The sequence below is a fragment of the Aristolochia californica genome, unplaced genomic scaffold (assembly GCF_029961685.1).
Source record: "Aristolochia californica isolate CCGP_79_NKW_82.1479 unplaced genomic scaffold, dmAriCali1.0.hap1 SCAF_3, whole genome shotgun sequence".
NCBI classification, from domain to species: Eukaryota; Viridiplantae; Streptophyta; class Magnoliopsida; order Piperales; family Aristolochiaceae; genus Aristolochia; species Aristolochia californica.
Genome location: NW_027181992.1, coordinates 40,624,115 through 40,641,395, shown reverse-complemented (window position 1 = coordinate 40,641,395; position 17,281 = coordinate 40,624,115). Strand labels below are relative to the sequence as shown.

At 38.2% G+C, this 17,281-nt stretch overlaps 1 protein-coding gene across 1 annotated transcript; it reads left to right on the top strand.

The window, feature by feature from the left end:
* Positions 1-13,356: 13,356 nt before the first annotated feature.
* Positions 13,357-16,875, top strand: LOC137960079 (MOB kinase activator-like 1A). Its single transcript, XM_068807552.1, has 7 exons — positions 13,357-13,630; positions 14,486-14,534; positions 14,677-14,785; positions 15,111-15,204; positions 15,911-16,044; positions 16,129-16,292; positions 16,589-16,875. The coding sequence occupies exons 1-7, from the start codon at positions 13,605-13,607 to the stop codon at positions 16,661-16,663; spliced, it is 651 nt and encodes a 216-aa protein (XP_068663653.1). The 5' UTR covers positions 13,357-13,604; the 3' UTR covers positions 16,664-16,875.
* Positions 16,876-17,281: the final 406 nt, after the last annotated feature.

Genomic DNA, 17,281 nt, shown 5'->3' with positions numbered 1-17,281 from the left:
AAAAAAAAAAAGAGAACGAAATACCTCATTCATGAGGGCCTGGAAAGTGGAAGGTGCGTTGGAGAGACCAAATGGCATGACTAAAAACTCGAAATGCACATGGTGCGTGCGGAACGCTGTCTTCTCCACGTCAGAAGAGTTAACTCAAATCTGGTGATACCTTGATTTCAAATCCTACTTGGTAAATAAGGCGGCGCCATGCAATTCATCTAACAGTTCATCAACCATTGGAATGGGAAATTTATCTTTAATGGTATGCGTATTGAGCTCTCTGTAGTCAACACAAAACCACCAGGATTTATCATGTTTCTTGACCAGTAACACGGGGGATGAGAATGGAGACCTGCTGGACTGAATAATCCCTTGGGCGAGCATTGTTTGGCATTGGCACTCAATTTTATCCTTCTGTAAGTGGGGGTAACGGTAAGGGTGAACCACCACAGGGTCAGTGCCCAATTTCAATCGGATATGGTGATCACAATTTCTGATACGCAGAAGTATAGTAGGGGGCTGAAATAAATCACCAAATTCTATAAGGCATTTGACTTACTGTGATCGGCGTCCTGGACTTGAATTTCCTGAAGAGTACATGGCATGGGAGCATGAGTGCCATGAAGTGTAATAGGAAGTTGATCGGCTGTAAAAGACATAGTGAGCGCCTTGAAATCCCATAAGATAGTCCCCAATGTCTGGAGCCATTTAATGTCCAGTACCAAGTCAAACCCAACCAGGGGAATGACCAGAAAATCTGCCACAAATGAATGCCCTTCATTACAAAATTCTATCGACAGAGAAATGCCTGCACTTGAAATTTTTTCCCCATTGGCCACTGATACGGAGATGTCGGTATTACTTTTAATCACCAACCCAAGTTGTTGTGCAGCTAGTTGACTAATGAAATTGTGAGTACTACCTAAATCCACCAAGGCCAGTAACTAAAGATGCTGTAATCCGGCATGGACTTGCATAGTGTTGGAGTTTTGCATGCCTGTCATTGCATGGAGGGAAATGGCGGGCTCTTCCGGTTCTGTTTCGGCACTGTCATTTACTAGTGTGTCTTCCTCAACAGCATCCAGTACCTCCAACCAGAAGAGACATTTGCATTGGTGGTCCATATTGTTTATCACAATTGTAACAAAGCCCCTTGGCTCTTCTCTCTTCCATCTCGGGTCTAGACAGGCGACGGATATATTGTGCTGGTGGCATGGAGGTAAAATTGTCAGCACGTGGTGCTGAAGTTTGCCCAGTACGTGAAGGTGCTGAAAATGATGTTGGGGCACTAGTGGGTGCCCTGTTGGGCCAAGAGGGTCTTTGGACTAGAGACTCCTTTAGGACATGTTGTTTGATATTTATAGTCCTTGCAAGGTTCATAGCATGGGCCAAGTCTTGAGGGTCATGCAATTCAACTTCTAGGCGCAATGCCTCCAGTAACTGGCAGTAAACAAATTCATATATTGCGAAGGACGCACAAATCTAATGGCATGGGCCAGGCGTTCCTTAAATTGTTTCTGATATAATTCAACCGTCCATGTCTATTTCAAATTCACCAGGATCCCCTAAAGGGTTGCTACGAGCAGGAGGGCCAAACCTCAACATGCAATATTCTTTAAATAAATCCCAATCATGAACATGGTGCTCTGAATTAAATTGGTGGTACCATAGGAGCACTTCATCAAGCATGTGGAATGCAGCTAAATGGACCCAGTCCTCAGCATGCATTCTTTGATTGTAAAAGAACTGGTCACATCGGTGTAACCAGATCAAAGGATCCGTAGACCCATCATAGGTAGGAAAGTCCAGCTTGGCATACCTAGGAACCGTCTGGTGGCCTGGTACGTGGGGTCCCATGGCTGTGGGAGGTGGTTGGCCCAGGTGTGGTGGAAGTGGGGGCGGTTGGGAAGGGAGGTGCTCGGTCGGAAGAGTGGAACTATTCGGCGGTGTAGGGCCTTGAGCAAAGCCTTCCTCCACCAGTTGGAGGAGGTGTTACAGAGTATCACCCATGGAGGAAATTGTAGAGTCTGTGCGATTTCTATTCTCCTCCACGGTCTGTTGCAATTCCACCACGAATTGATGCAAATCATTCGGGGAAGAGGAATCCCCAAGGATAGTCCTGTCTAATATCAAGATGTTAGGATTTGCCCTTGCCATGGATCTCATCACCCTTCTTTCTCCTCTTTCCGCCAGATTTTTCGTCGACAAGGTAGTGAGCTTTCTATGCTTAGTGCATGCAATGATTTGAAAATGAATTGAGCCTTGAAGGAGGCTTGACCTTGGACCTCAGAAAGGGAGAATCCGACCTCTATTCTAATTTCATTTCAATGATTGCTTTTCATTCCAGCCCCTTCTCCCATATAAGAGGATCAGGGACGCAAATAACCAGCCCAACCCGAGGGGCACACGGTTCACGAGAATCACAAATAAACCAACGTAACACCTAAAAGGAAATTACATAAATTAATTTCTACACCTGTTTATTACTCGAGATGCTATGGAGTCCATAACACATAACACTTATGGGCTTGGGCCCATCTTCTAATACACTTGTATATGTGGGCCTTCCTTGGTCGTGTGGGCTTGGGCCCTTATCTTCCAACAATAATTATTATAAATCATCCTCCTCAATAATAATGTAATGGAAGGTTGTTGTGAACATGTTACCAGCAACTTCAAAATAGGTTATCAACAATCCAATAACCGTGTCAAGATATCCCTAGAAGGAAGGAAAGTGACTTGCTAGAAATATAACCAGTTGTAGCCTAGCGAGAGTAGAGAAAATTCGACCAAAGTCCCACATTGGCTAGAAGTGGGGAGGATCATGGATATATAAATGTGGACACTATCTCCATTGGTATGAGGCCTTTTTGGGTAAAGCCTAAGAGCAAATCTATGAGGGCTTAGAACCAAAATGGACAATATCATACCAATATGGAGAAAGGTAGTGTCCATAGTCTTGACAAATGGTATCAAAGCTATGCCCCGAATTTAGCTGTGGTGGATGAAACCTCTGAATGTCTAACGAAGGTGGTGGGCCTCAATTAGATCGCGATGGGATCCGTGGATGAGCTCTATTGGACAGGTGGTGTGCTCTAGATTCTTCATGGACGTGTCTAGGTCCCAACGCGATGAAGAGAAGTTGATCTGGATAGAGCAAGGTCTCGACACAGGCGGTACTCTATGTAAGGCATGTGCTTCCAACACATTGGAGTGGAGAATATGAGTTGGTAGAGGGTGAATGGATGGATGATTGTTTGAGGGGAGGCTCGGTGGTCCTTTGTTCGAGGAGAGGATTGTTGGGTATACGACCAAAGTCCCACATTGGCTAGAAGCGGAGAGAATCGTGGATATATAATTGTGGATACTATCTCCATTGGTATGAGGCATTTTGGGGTAAAGCCCAAGAGCAAATCTATGAGGGTTTGGGCACAAAGTGGACAATATCATACCGATGTGGAGAAAGGTAGTGTCCATAGTCCTTACATCCATTGTGTCTCCCATAACCATGGAAGCTTGGTGTTCCTCTATGCAGCAGAAGGCGCATATGACCAGGAGTAAGCACTCCCTGTTTAATTTGGAAACCTTGTTTGTCATAACATCCCATGATTTTGAAGACATAGCCCCTGAACTCCTTGCCCAAACCATTTCCACTGACCTCTTGGGACATCCTCTTATCATAAAATGCCAGCAATTTCTGCTCATCATTGATCTCGAGCTTATTCTGACATCCCATAGTGGGATTAGTGATATTGAACTACATGGTGAATGGTGTTCAATATGCGTTGGGCCACAAGTTGAGAATGTGCCACGGAGAAGATCAAAGAAAGAAATACCACTACCTTTAGTGGCATTTTTTAAAGGCCCTTGCATAGCAATCAGATGACATCGATGAATGACCCATGGGGACAGGAGAAATGTGAGAGGCCAGAGAAAAAAAACTAAGTTCAACTAATGAAAAACGAACTAACAATATAAAAAAGAAAAAAATGGGTTTTTGGAATCCTGAAAACCATACCTAAGTTCTGAAAATTAATGCTCTGATACCATGTTGATTTTCAAGAATCAATGATTTAGCTCATGGAGAAAGAAAATGGGACACCCATTGGGAGAAAACAAGAGGAAGAAAAGGGTTATGGACTTGTGTCCTAACCCTGATGTTCAATTTATCGATTGATAAAATTATAATATTGTAATTATGCCCTTGGAACTTGAACTAATTAATTACATCAATGTTATCTCTATGAGATGACTCTTTATTTACATCCTACCATCAATATGTGGGCCTATGGGACTTCTCCTTGGTCTATGGGCCTTTTCGACATCTCTTGGATGTACGGGCCTTCCTTGGTCTTATGGACTTGGGCCCATCTTCCTACATTGGTTGAGGACCTTATCATGGAATCCTAAAATCCATCATGGTATTAGAGCTATGGATTTAGGATCCTAACATTAAAGTGGTTATTAAGTGAGTTTTATCAAACTTCATGTGGTTTTGTTGGTAAAACAAAGGCTCGACAAGCAGAGATGTTTTTTTTCTCTACATTTCATGAGATGTTTTTTATGATGTCTAGATCTCTACAAGATGTTTACTACTTGATTCCTCTTGTCCAATCTGGATATAAGATAAGTGTTACATCTCAGGCAAGATTTCTTAAGCTCGGTTTACTTTGAATCAAGCAAGATGATAAATAGAATGTTAAACGTTTGGTTTAAGCAAAGAAGTTCATTTTTTTCTCCTTCAAAAACATATGTTGGTTGAAGATTTGTTAGTCCTTTTTCTGTATTTGAGGATTATCATGACCAAAGCATGATTGAATTCATTTAAGACTGTTTTATGTTGATGTTTATATGATTACTCTCTAAAAAGAACTAGGTGAAGGTTGTTTTCTGAATACCGAGAAGTTTTTTTTTAAAAGGTGCTGGTCTTTGGAACAATTTTTGGCCTTCTATTTGTTTTTTTATCCTCTGGATTAGCTTAGCTAAAAAATCAAGGAGAAAAGTTAAGATCAAGTTGTGATTTAATCACAAAGTTGGCACACTTTGTATAGAAGGAAAGTTTCTTTCTTCTAGAGCTTGCCGAGAGAAAAGAAAGTGTCGTGATTTATCTATTTAAAGGTTTCCTATATTAGATTATATTCTAGAATTTCTTTCCAAAATTATTTAAAGAAATAAGGAAGTCAAATATTGTGATCTTGTATTGATAGTTGGAGCAAGTGACATAGAAGGAAAGTTTCTTCTTTAGAAGATCCTCTAAGTTGTCCAAGATAAATTTCACTTGCCTTTATAATTTATTAATTGAGAAAGATTTGGACTCAATATTATATGATTTGGATTCGCACGAGAAGTAAAAATTTCCTTGGTTTGAATTGTTGATTGCCTCGGCTTGGCTCAGTTTGACTCGGTTTGGCTTTTTTGGTTTCCTATCATCTATTATTGGTTGGTTGATACAGTGCATTGAATATTCATTAGTGATGGGTGAAGAACATATAAATATGAGTGGCCAAAGTGACTTATTTAAGATTACCACTATACCCTAGTTCATTAAGAGATTCCTTATCACTAGAGATCTCTTAAGACATTTGACTAAACCAACTCCATCCATAGATGAAGATGATAGTTCCTATATCAAATGGCTCAAGAATGACACACTTGTAGTTAGTTGGCTAATTAACAACATGGATGAACATGTGACCAATAATGTTGTCCACATTGGCACTGCAAAGCAGATATGTGACACTTGTTCTAAGTTGTACTCTAGCACCGAGAATTTACAGAAATTATATGATGTGTTTCAGAACATGTTTAATACAAAACAAGGAGAGAATTTGCATGAGTACTTGGCAAGGTTTAGAGGACTGATTCAGGAGTGGAAAATTGCTCCGCCCTATTCCACTAATATGTCAGTTTAAGAAAAGCAATGGGAGCCCTTAGCAGTTGTTATTTACTTATCAAATATCAAACCATATGTTGAAGTGGGAAAATCCAACTCCTTAGCTCTTCCACACTTCCATCATTCGATCACATAAGTACAACATTACTTCATATACCAGATCCTTCCTCCACCTCTCATACTGAAGTATCATCTGCTATGTACTTAGGAAATATGGGTACATCTTCTACCACTAGAGGGCGTGGTATAAATTATAGAGGAGGTCAAGCAAGAGGTGGAAGAACTGGCTCTGGTTCTTCAAGGTCAGAAAACTAGGTCTGCACTCATTGTGGTGGACTGTACCATCTGGTGGATACATGTTGGAAGCTTCATGGCATACTAGATTGGGTCACTGCAAATTAAGCCTCGATTCAAAATGAGAAAAATGCAAACCGATTTGAGTCACACATAGGCAAGAAGACTATTACTGATGATGAGTATGAACTCTTGTAGAAGATGAAAAATTTTATGGTATCCCCAACATCTTCTCCTGCATCTTCAACAATTATTGCTGCCACCACTGTTTCAAGTATGATTTCTGCTACTACCTCCTCCTCGTTCTAGATCATCGACTCACGGCTTTCGAGCATCTTACAGGTAAGAGTATGTTACATTCCATATCTCCATGTCTACTAGACAAGTTTGTTACTATTGAATTTAGGGCCCCATGACTGAAATCTCGAGCAATATCAGAGAGGTTGAAGAAAAAGAGAAAAGAGAGAGAGAGAGAGAGAGAGAGAGAGAGAGAGAGAGATCTCGGCTAGAGAGGAGACAAGAGAAAAGAGAAAAAAGGAGTTTAGGCTAGAGAGAGATTCTTCATGAGTTGAGAAGTGGAGAACTTCTTAACTTGTTGTAATCAAAGTACATGAATCTTTATTTATAATAGAAGAAAATAGTATAATCCAAATACAATTAAACTACCCTTGTCCCAATTACACCCAAACTCTAATACTTAAAGATAAGTCCTAGCATATTTAAATAACTCAACATAAATAAAAGGCTAACACAAATAGAACTGAAACTCTTCTGAGAGACACGTTATCATGGTGGGTCCCACTTGATTGCCAAATCTTCCAACTTATATGATAAGGATGCTAGCTCGTGTGATGACCCATCATGTCACCTCACATTATCATGGTGGGACCCACCTTGTAACACTCTCCCTCAAGTTGGGGGTGAGAAAATATCGTAAACTCCCAGTTTGCTACAAAAGGTGGACAAAATCTTATGAGTGACTGGTTGGTGAGAATGTTTGCAACTTGGCCTTGTCAGGAGATATGTTTGAGAGATATGTCGGTTTAGAATTTATCTCGTATGAAATGGCAGTCTACTTCAATGTGCTTTGATCTCTCATGGAAGACTGGATTTGAGGTGATATGTATTGCCGCCTGATAATCGCAATGTAGATCCATAGGGGCTTCTTTATAGAATCCCGGTTCAGTGAGAAGGGATCTGATCCAAAGAAGATCACTAATTGTGTGTACCAATGGCCTTGTATTTTGCTTCTACACTAGACCTTGCAACTACATTCTGCTTCTTGCTTCTCCATGTAACCAAGTTCTCTCCAACCATTGTTCAATATCCCGAAGTAGATTTTTTGTCTTCGGGGAAGCCCAGTCTACATCTGAGAATCCTTCTATGTTGAAGTGACTGTGGTTCTTATAAAGAAGCCCTCTTCCTAGAGCACCTTTCAAATATTGCAATATTCTTTCTAGTGTTTGTCAGTGACTAAGTTGTGGTTTGTGCATGTATTGACTCACCACACTTACTGCATATGATATATCTGACCTTGTTACACAAAGATAAATGAATTTCCCACAAGTCTTTGATATTTTCTAATATCCACATCTTCTCCAGTGTCTGCAGATAATTTTTTATTGGAATCCATAGGGGTTTATGTTGGCCTACACCCCATCATTCTTGTCTCCACTAGTAGATCAAGGACATACTTCTTTTGAGATAGTACAATCCCATGTTTGGATTGTAGTACTTCAATACCTAGAAAGTATTTAAGTAGTCCAAGATCTTTTGTCTTGAATTATTCACACATGTTTCCTTGGTTTCCTAAATGCCCTCGGGATCACTACCGGTTAAAACAATATCATCAACATATACGGCAAAAATCACTTTGCCTTTAGGTGTGTCTTTAAAAAATACAAAGTCATCTACAGAACATCTGTGAAATCTGGCCCGTATGAGTGTTTGGCTAAATTTATCAATCCATGCAAGAGGAGACTGGTTTAGACCATAAAGGGATTTCTTTAATCGACATACTGACTCCCCCTCAACTAAAAATCAAGGTGATTGTTGCATATAAATTTCTTCCTTGATATCCCCATTGAGAAAAACATTTTTCATATCAAACTGATAGACCAACAAGGAAGAATTAGCAGCAAGAGATAATAAAATATGTACCGAGTTTATTTTGGCCACCAAAGAGAATGTTTCCTCATAATCGATCCCATAACACTGTGTATAACCTTTAGCAATGAGGCGGGCCTTACGTCGCATAACGGACCCATCCAGAATGTGTTTAGTAGTAAAAACCCACTTACAACCCACAAGTTTGATTCTCATTGAGTGCCTTCATTTCTTCGTTCATTGCCGCCTTCCACCCTGGATGTTTTAGAGCCTCCTAATAGGACTATGGGACTGAGATGGAGGACATAGATGAAATAAATTGACAACATGAAGAGGATAAACGATGGTGAGACACAAAATTGGATATGGGGTGAGAAGTAGAGGACCTAGTGCAAGTTTTGGGTTCTTTTCTTAAGGCAATGGGTCGAGTATCATATTGTGGTAAAAATAAATAGGAGAAGAGGGACTTACCTCGATGGGATCTGCAAACTGCAGGTGGGGTGTCAGCCAATGATTCTAGGAGTTGAACAGTTTCCGAAGCATGGGGCACAACCAATCGAGGAGAGGTTGGTACTGAAGAGAGACCTGGAGGAGTATTATCAGAGTAGTATGAAGAGTCTTCAAAAAAAATTACATCCCTGGACACAAGTACCCTTTGGAGAGTGAGATTGTAGCAAATATAACCTTTTTGTGTGTGAGAGTATCCAAAGAAAACACACTTGACAAATTTTGGATCAAGTTTACTATGTTCAAGGGAGGTAATATGAACAAAATATGTACAACCGAAGACTTTCAAGGGAAGCAAAAAAGGATCATCATGTGCGAACAATAACGAGTATGGGGATTTATGACTAAGAACGGAAGAGGATAGCCTATTTTTAAGAAAGTATGCAATAAGGATGGCATGCGACCAATAAAAGTATGAGACTTTCATTGTATACAATAAACTGTGAGCTACCTCAAGAAGGTGACGGTTTTTTCATTCTGCTACACCATTCTATTGGGGGGGTGTATGCACACGATGTTTGATGAATAATGTCATTCTCTTGACAAAAATAGTCGAGGTCTCTGGAAGTATATTCTTTGGTATTATTAGACCAAAGTACTTTGATTTTCTGACCAAATTAAGTGACAACCATAACATGAAAGGATTTAAATATGGATGGTATTTCAGATCATTCTTTAAAAAGAAATAGTCGTGTGGTACAAGTAAAATCATCAATAAATGTAATAACGTATTTTACTCGAGAAATATTTGAGACGCTCAAGGGTCCCCATACATCTGTGTAGATCAATAAAAAACGAGCAACACTTTTAATTTCTGGACAAGGTGAGTATGTGGCCCTCTGGTGTTTGCTCAGTTGACATACTCACAATTTAAATTTGACCTATCCTTAAAAGTAGGGAAAAAATGATGAAAAGATTATGCAGATGGATGTCCCAAATGATTATGCTATAGACTTGTTTCAGTTTCCTTGGTTGAGACGGTATTTATTTTAGGCACGTCCAGGTAGTAGAAGTGCCCTTGTTCACGACCTCTACCAATCACCTGCTTCGTTATAAGTGAGCGGAAGTGATAGTCTAACAGAGGTGGATTATTTTCCCCCCTGTCATCCATAGAAGTGATAAACCTATCTGAACCAACCCCCATCTCCTCCCATGAAGGTTTATCCTTGTAGGACCTTACATGAGGTACTTGGACTTTGCGTGCTCCTTGACGAATGCTACAATTGTGGGATGTCTGTGGGTATTCTCTAATAAACACAAGGCAAACAAATCCTATAGAGAGATAAAAAAAGGTTGTCTGGTTATAAAAGAATGCTAAAATATATGGTGTTGGGTGAGACTTTGTCCCCAGTTTCTAAGTTCAATTCTATTTGGATTTTGATTTTTAAAGCCGTGAATAAGGGTTGGGTACTTGGACAACTTGATGTTAAGCATTCTTTCTTGAATGATGATATCCATGAAGAAGTTTATATGCAGCAACCACATGGTACCCCTCATGTCTCTTCTTCAAAAAAAAAAATATTTCTCTTTTCTAATTTTGGATTTACATTTTCTCGTTACTCTTAGAAAGGGAATTAGAAGGTGCACTTGTCATCCAATTTTAATTTTGTGTCCTTTGCTTATTTTCTCCTTCCTATAGACTATTCTTGTCAAATCATGATTATGCACATATTCCTAAGAATTACTTGAAGCATTGCAGAGTCCTCAGTGGAAATCGACTATGGATGAGGAGATTGTTGCTCTTCTGTCTCGAGGTACTTGGTCTTTGTGTGTTCCTCCACTGGATGATACAGTTGTGGGATGTTGGTGGATGTTCGCTATTACATACAAGGCAATGGCTTTATAGAGAGATATTGTTGAAGACGTATTAATGACATACTTTGAGATTAGATAGATGAGTGGCACAACTTGTACTTATGAAGTACTTTAAGCTCTTTTTATTTTTCTCATGGACTAAGGCTTTCTAACCCTCAACTGCAAATGAAAAGTAAGGGGGAGGATATGCTCATTCCAACAAGCTCCCTTAATTGAGCAAACCCTACTCGGTCCCTCACAACTGGTGCTCTCTCTCGTACCCAAGTTTTTTCTCTACTTCTCTTCTTTTCTTCTCTCCTCCTCTCTTACTCTTGACTCATTTAGACATGAAACCCTAGAATCTAACAAGTATAAAGATCAACTAGAAGTGAAAAGATATTCTCAGACGTATAGTGTTGATTACAGTAAGACTTTCTCCCTAGTTGCTAAGTTGAATTTAATTCGGATTTTGATTTTTGTGGCGGTGAATAAGATTAGACACTTTAACAACTTGATGTTAGGAATACATTCTCGTATGGCGATCTACATGAAGAAGTTTATATGGAGAAACATCAGGTTTTGTTGCATCAGGTATATGTATAAATTGCAGAAAGCTACTTGTGGTGTGAGGTGATGAGCAAAGAGGGTGTGTTTGTTCTAGTTGGCCAAACAACCATCCCTTGTCATCCCTAGCCAAGGATTAGTTATTCAAAGATCAGTTGATGCGTTGGAATGAAATTCTTCACTTGAGCATGGTTTGAAAATTTTTGTCGTGTGGTCTTGGAGTTTGGATTCACTCGAAGTAGCTCAAATCAATTTACATTTATCTTAAAAAAAGTAATTAGTTATGTGATATTAATAGTTTATATCAATGATATCAGTATTTCTGGAGATGACAAGTGTAGAATTGCATAAATTAAAGCCCACCTTCAAAATCACTTTCAAATAAAGGATTTGGGAAATCTCAAACATTTTCTAAGTATAAAATTGGCAAGAAACAAGTCAGCTATCCTTCTATCTCAAAGAAAATATGTTCTTCATCTTCTAAATGAAATTAGCTTGTCGGTAGCTAAACTCGTGCCCTGTGGAGGCTAATGTTGATTTATTTGATGATAGTTCTCCTCCTTTGAAAGATGTAATTTTATATAGGCATTTAGTTATAAAACTCACATATGCTACCATATGTAGACCGGATGAGTTCTAGGGCTAGTTAGCAAATTTATGGAAGTGCCTAGAAAAGTTCATATAGACATTGTTCATAGAATCCGGAAGTATCTAAATGGGGGACCTAGTAGATGACTACACTACAATATAATGGGCATAAAGAAGCTATGGGCTACTCTAATGCAAACTATGCATGGTCAATAATTGATAGAAAATCAACCTCTAATTTTTGCATCTTTGTTGTCGGAAATCTAGTGACATGGAAAAGTAAAAATATAAAATATAGTAGCAAGGTTAAGTGTGGAAGCTAAATATAGAATCATGGGTTACACTACTTATAAAATGATCTAGATATTGTTCACAAACTACGATTATTTGATGTTTACTTGTTAGTTTGAGGGAGAATGTTAAAAATGAAGTAGAATATGTTATTCATGTACTCGAGTTCATATATTGTAATCACTTCAAATGTATGAATCTTAAGGGCAGTTTTATAAACTTTTATATTTAAGTTAATAAAAGGTCTCGTGAGATGAGTTGCCCTAGTTGAATGGGGTTTGCCCTCTTAGAATTCTCTCTCTTCTCTCCTTTTCTCTCTTTTCTCGATATTATTTCTCTTTCCTTCTAAACTTTCTTAAACAAATCTCTTAAATTATTCTCATGCATCAATCCCCATCAAATTTGAGCTTGTTTGCATCTGGACTCAACTTGAAAGTTCAAGGTCATATTGGAATAAAAAACAAGAAGACCCAACTTAGATGAGGGAAGGGAAGAAGACTTGACTTTGTGTAAAAGAGAATTGCCATGCTCAAGATACAGACGGTTGAGACAGAGGAGAATGAGTTGGCTCTTCCTATATTTTGTTATCTTCCGAGTTGACAAAGCTTGTTGCCACTTTAATTTGCTTCTTCGAATTTGGTTGTATTAATGGACCCTAGGCAGCTTGAACACATTTCAATTCTGAATTCATCCCTTTACCGTTTGTCCCTTGCGAGATTTCAAAAGATTTTAGCATCAAAGACTCCTTCACTTTTTAATGTAAAACAGAGACACCTCGGGTGTTGATGAGCTTTTTGCCTTTGTAAACGCATCTGGTTTGGTGAGACATTTTTGTAGAATGAGTTGTCTCCATTAATGGCGGGCCTGTTATTCCACAAAAAAGTTGCAAAAAATAATAGTTTTCGTTGTATAAAGAGAAGTCTATTTTACCCGGAAATTTATTTTCTCCTTTTTGAGCTTTGATCAAAAGAAAAGTGAAAAGGTCTCATCAATTTCCTAAAAAAAATTAAGGCAAAGGAGGTGGTCTAATCATTAAAATACAATACCAACCACACAACCTTACAACCCAGAAACCTGAATGTAAGGGGAATTCAAACAGTTTCAGATTTGCTGCGATGATCCTCGTAGCAAATTAGAACTTGACAAGCTGTGTTCTCAACCATATGGCGCTTGTATGTGGTGTCACAGGGATATTTTTAAGGCTCTCATAATCATAATTACCTTTAAAACTCCGCACAACTATCTTTTAACGGCCAAGCATTGAAGTTGTGGAGGATAAAATTAACAGATCTAAAAATGATTTATGACATGGATATAAACAACCGTAAGAAGACATTTTTGAATGGAAGAGAGAGAGAAGAGTCGTTGGCAATGGGTAACCATGGGTGGCTGCGCGGATCTTCTCCACCTCAATGCCAGACTGTCCTCTCGCTCCCTTTCACCACCTCTCCCCCTTTTCTCTCTCTAAACACTTGTGGCGGTATAAATAGACCAATCCTAACCTGGAACCGGGGGAGCCGAACAGAAGGAGAAAGTCCATTGCACGAAACGAGGACAACTTCTTTCTGCTCCGCAAATGAGCCTTTTCGGCCTCGGAAGCAGGTAGGCTTTTTGGATGCTCTTTTGTTTTTTTAGATGGTATTCGTTTGTGCTGAATTTCGAATTTCGAATTTCCTTTCTATACATGCTGCTTATTTTCGTTAATTACTATGTGAAAATTGATTTACTCTGAACGTTTTTCGGTTTCATTCCAGTCTTCCTTCTTTTTTTTCGTTCTCTACGTATTTTTATAATTGTCTTCAAGGATTGGATATGTATACGGGTGAATTGACCATGGAAAAAGAAAAAACTTTGAATGAGAAAGATAGTTTTTTTCTGGGAGATTGTTTGTTGAAGAAGCACTGTTCTGGTGTTTTTCTGCCTTCTTTTCTCTTTCTTCGTTAGACAGAATCGATGCCGACATGTTTTTGGTTGAATTGGATTTGAACTCTGGTACACCTTTTTACTTATGAAATTTTAATCTACAAAAAAAGAAAAATAAAAAATCAAATTATTCTAATGGATCATTCTTGAAAAAGAAAAACTGATATCTACCTTAATAAATAACAACATCAGAAGAACCCCTACAACTCTCTAGTGCTTCCCGGCAGATGTTGGCCTCCTCAATTAATAGTGTTTATATCATAGATGTGGTTTTACTAAATGCAGCTCCAAACTACCGACTTCATTGCTTTATGTCTTCGGAGGACAATTTTTTTTTTCAAAAGTGAAGGGAGTTATTCCTGTTAAGGACACCTAAAAATATTTTCCTTATATAACTCTATAGAAGGGACAGCCAACTATTTGATATCCTGATTGACTTAACTGCATTATTCGATATGATCTCTTCATCTTGTCTTCATTACGAACCAATAAACAAAAAATGGTATAGCTAACAGAATCAGAATGTGTGGACAGGAATCAGAAGACTTTTCGTCCGAAAAAGAACGCCCCTTCTGGAAGTAAGGTCAGGTTTGCCTCTAGACATGGTGCAGTTAAAACCATGACTGATAATTACAATACATCTGATAGAATCTCTTCAAGAGACATCTTGCTGAAATTTGCTTAAAGGTCAACTTTCTTAACTTTTTTGTTGTTTGTTTGTGCAGGGCCAACAGCTTCAGAGGCATATAGATGCCACCTTAGGTAGTGGAAACTTGAGGGAAGCTGTAAAGCTACCTCCAGGAGAGGACATTCATGAGTGGTTGGCCGTCAATAGTACGTCTGCTACACTTGCTTGTGCTAGTTACCATTTTCTAATTGTCTACTTTTACTTGGAGTTAACATTTTTATCCGACATATGTGATGCATTCACCACATGCCATTTTTTGGGCGTAATGAACATTTTTCATCTTCTATTGATTCATTTGAGAGAAAAAGGATTTCATCTAGTTTCTGATCACAATATTCAAAGTAGATGGAATTAAGGATTATAAGTGATGGAATCACTTCTTTGTTTTTATTTTTATTTTTTTCTTCTGCCTTTATTATATGTCCAGTATCTTTTACTATATATATTTATCTTTTGTTGTCTTCTGTCCAGCTGTAGATTTCTTCAATCAAGTGAATCTCCTGCATGGCACACTCACTGAATTCTGCACTTCGGCTAGCTGCCCAACAATGACCGCTGGACCAAAGTATCCCTCCTTCAACATATTTTCTCTTTCATGTTCATCTCATAATAAAATGAGTACTGAAAAAGTAACCAATTGTGCTAAATTCAAATTCAGATCTTGAGTGGAAAAATGGGTTATGAAATTGATGTTTTTGCTGCCACTTGATGAGGTCTATTAATCTGGACGTTTTTGCTTCTTGTTGGTTAGCATACCCTTGAGTTATCTGCTTCAGATGAAATTTTTAGTACCATAATAACAGTAAGCAACATTGAATAAAGCTGCACATGAATATGACATTGCTTGGTTGACCCTAATAAGCCGCCAAACAGCATTATTTATTAGGAACCTTCTCATGATGTTAATTTTCAAGTCATAAAACATACTGTGCAGTTTCTTCAGGAATCGAGATTCCTTGGCAGAATAATCTCAACTTGGCTAATAATCAGTCCATTGAATTGTGATAGCTCATTGTGTCATGAGTGATCACAGTGATCAAGTGTATCTAATGAAAGATGAAGATTGTCAAACCACGACATGAACTCTAGATCTGAAAGCTTTCTTAACAGATATATCCATTTTCCTTTTGTCCTTTTTCTTTTGTAATGTTCTAATTTCCTAGCTGCTTCAACATGTAGTATCGTATTTTATTTACTTGGCTTGAAATCCTTTATTCCATCTATGAAATTATTTATGAAAGCAAGTTTGCTAATGTGAAAAAGCTGAACAGGTATGAGTATAGATGGGCTGATGGAGTTCAAATAAAGAAACCAATGGAAGTGTCTGCTCCAAAATATGTGGAGTATTTGATGGATTGGATTGAGGTTCAGCTTGATGATGAATTAATATTTCCTCAAAGACTTGGTACCATACAATCATACCACCAAGTCTTTTCAGATGTCAGTATCAAGAAGGTTTTGGCTTGACTTTTTTGTTTGACTTGTGCAGGGGCACCCTTTCCTTCCAATTTCAGAGATGTTGTTAAAATAATTTTCAAACGTCTGTTCCGAGTTTATGCCCATATATATCACTCACATTTTCAGACGGTCGTGAATCATAAGCAAGAGCGGCATCTGAATACCTGCTTTAAGCATTTTATTCTTTTCACTTTTGTAAGCCTTTTCTCTCTATCACTGACTGCACTTTCATGCATTAGGTTTCTATAGCAAACACTGGACTCATTTGCTTAAATGGTGAAATGGTTGTTAAAACAGTAAACACTTCTATCTCAAGTCCTTGTTGGCAGAACAGCACTTCCTGCATTTGAGCATATACTCCACTCTCATTTGTGTTTAATAGAAATAGTCTCAAATTTAGGCAGAGATGTGGTAGAATATCATGTTGAAAGCTTGCATATGTGAAATGATGCTTCTGTCTCATTGTTAGTCGATGTTAAATTGTGATACAGGAATTTCGTTTGGTTGAGAGAGGGGAGCTTGCACCACTTAATGAACTCATTGAGCCCATTATTGTTGTTTGTTGAGAAATCCTGACAGTGAAGAATCAGATAGCAATCAAAGAAATCTGGAGGCGCTGTCTTATGGTTGTTGATCAGTTAATTTATTCTTTGATTTGATTATTACTTTGGTTGCATATTTGAACCATCCCCTTTTATATTTGGTTGATGGAAGGAGAATAGATGTTCTAATTTGACATTGTTTTCTTTCTTATTTCTTATATGGGATGATTGAAACTGAAAATTGGATGTTGAAATCAAAGATGGCTGAGCCACTGATTGAGTTTTGTTCCTGCTAATTCTAAATCTTCATATCCCTCAAAAAGAAAAAGGAAAAGGGAGCAAAGTTTTCTACTACTATAATAAAAAAATGACTAAAAATAAATCAAGAAAACATAAACACAAGAACACTCTGTATAGAGCTAAAACGCCCTTGTTAATAAGTGGAATCTTTGTGGGGAGGAAGCAAGTTACAAAGGTTTCTACTGAAATGGAAAAGGTAAGGAAAACTACTAATAATTTTAAATTTTAAATTAAAGTCACTAATTTTAAGAATAAAAAGATTATCCTAAATCATCTTATCCCTCAAAAAGTAAAGGGATAAAGGAGCAAACTTTTGTATTACTCTAATAAAAATGGTAAAAT

What these genes read in the sequence shown, in the direction of transcription:
- LOC137960079 (XM_068807552.1), top strand. Translation starts at nt 13,605, where the DNA reads ATGAGCCTTTTCGGCCTCGGAAGCAG. An exon ending in CTTTTCGGCCTCGGAAGCAG is followed by an intron (nt 13,631 to 14,485) that starts GTAGGCTTTTTG and finishes ATGTGTGGACAG; the next exon opens with GAATCAGAAGACTTTTCGTC. An exon ending in ACGCCCCTTCTGGAAGTAAG is followed by an intron (nt 14,535 to 14,676) that starts GTCAGGTTTGCC and finishes TTGTTTGTGCAG; the next exon opens with GGCCAACAGCTTCAGAGGCA.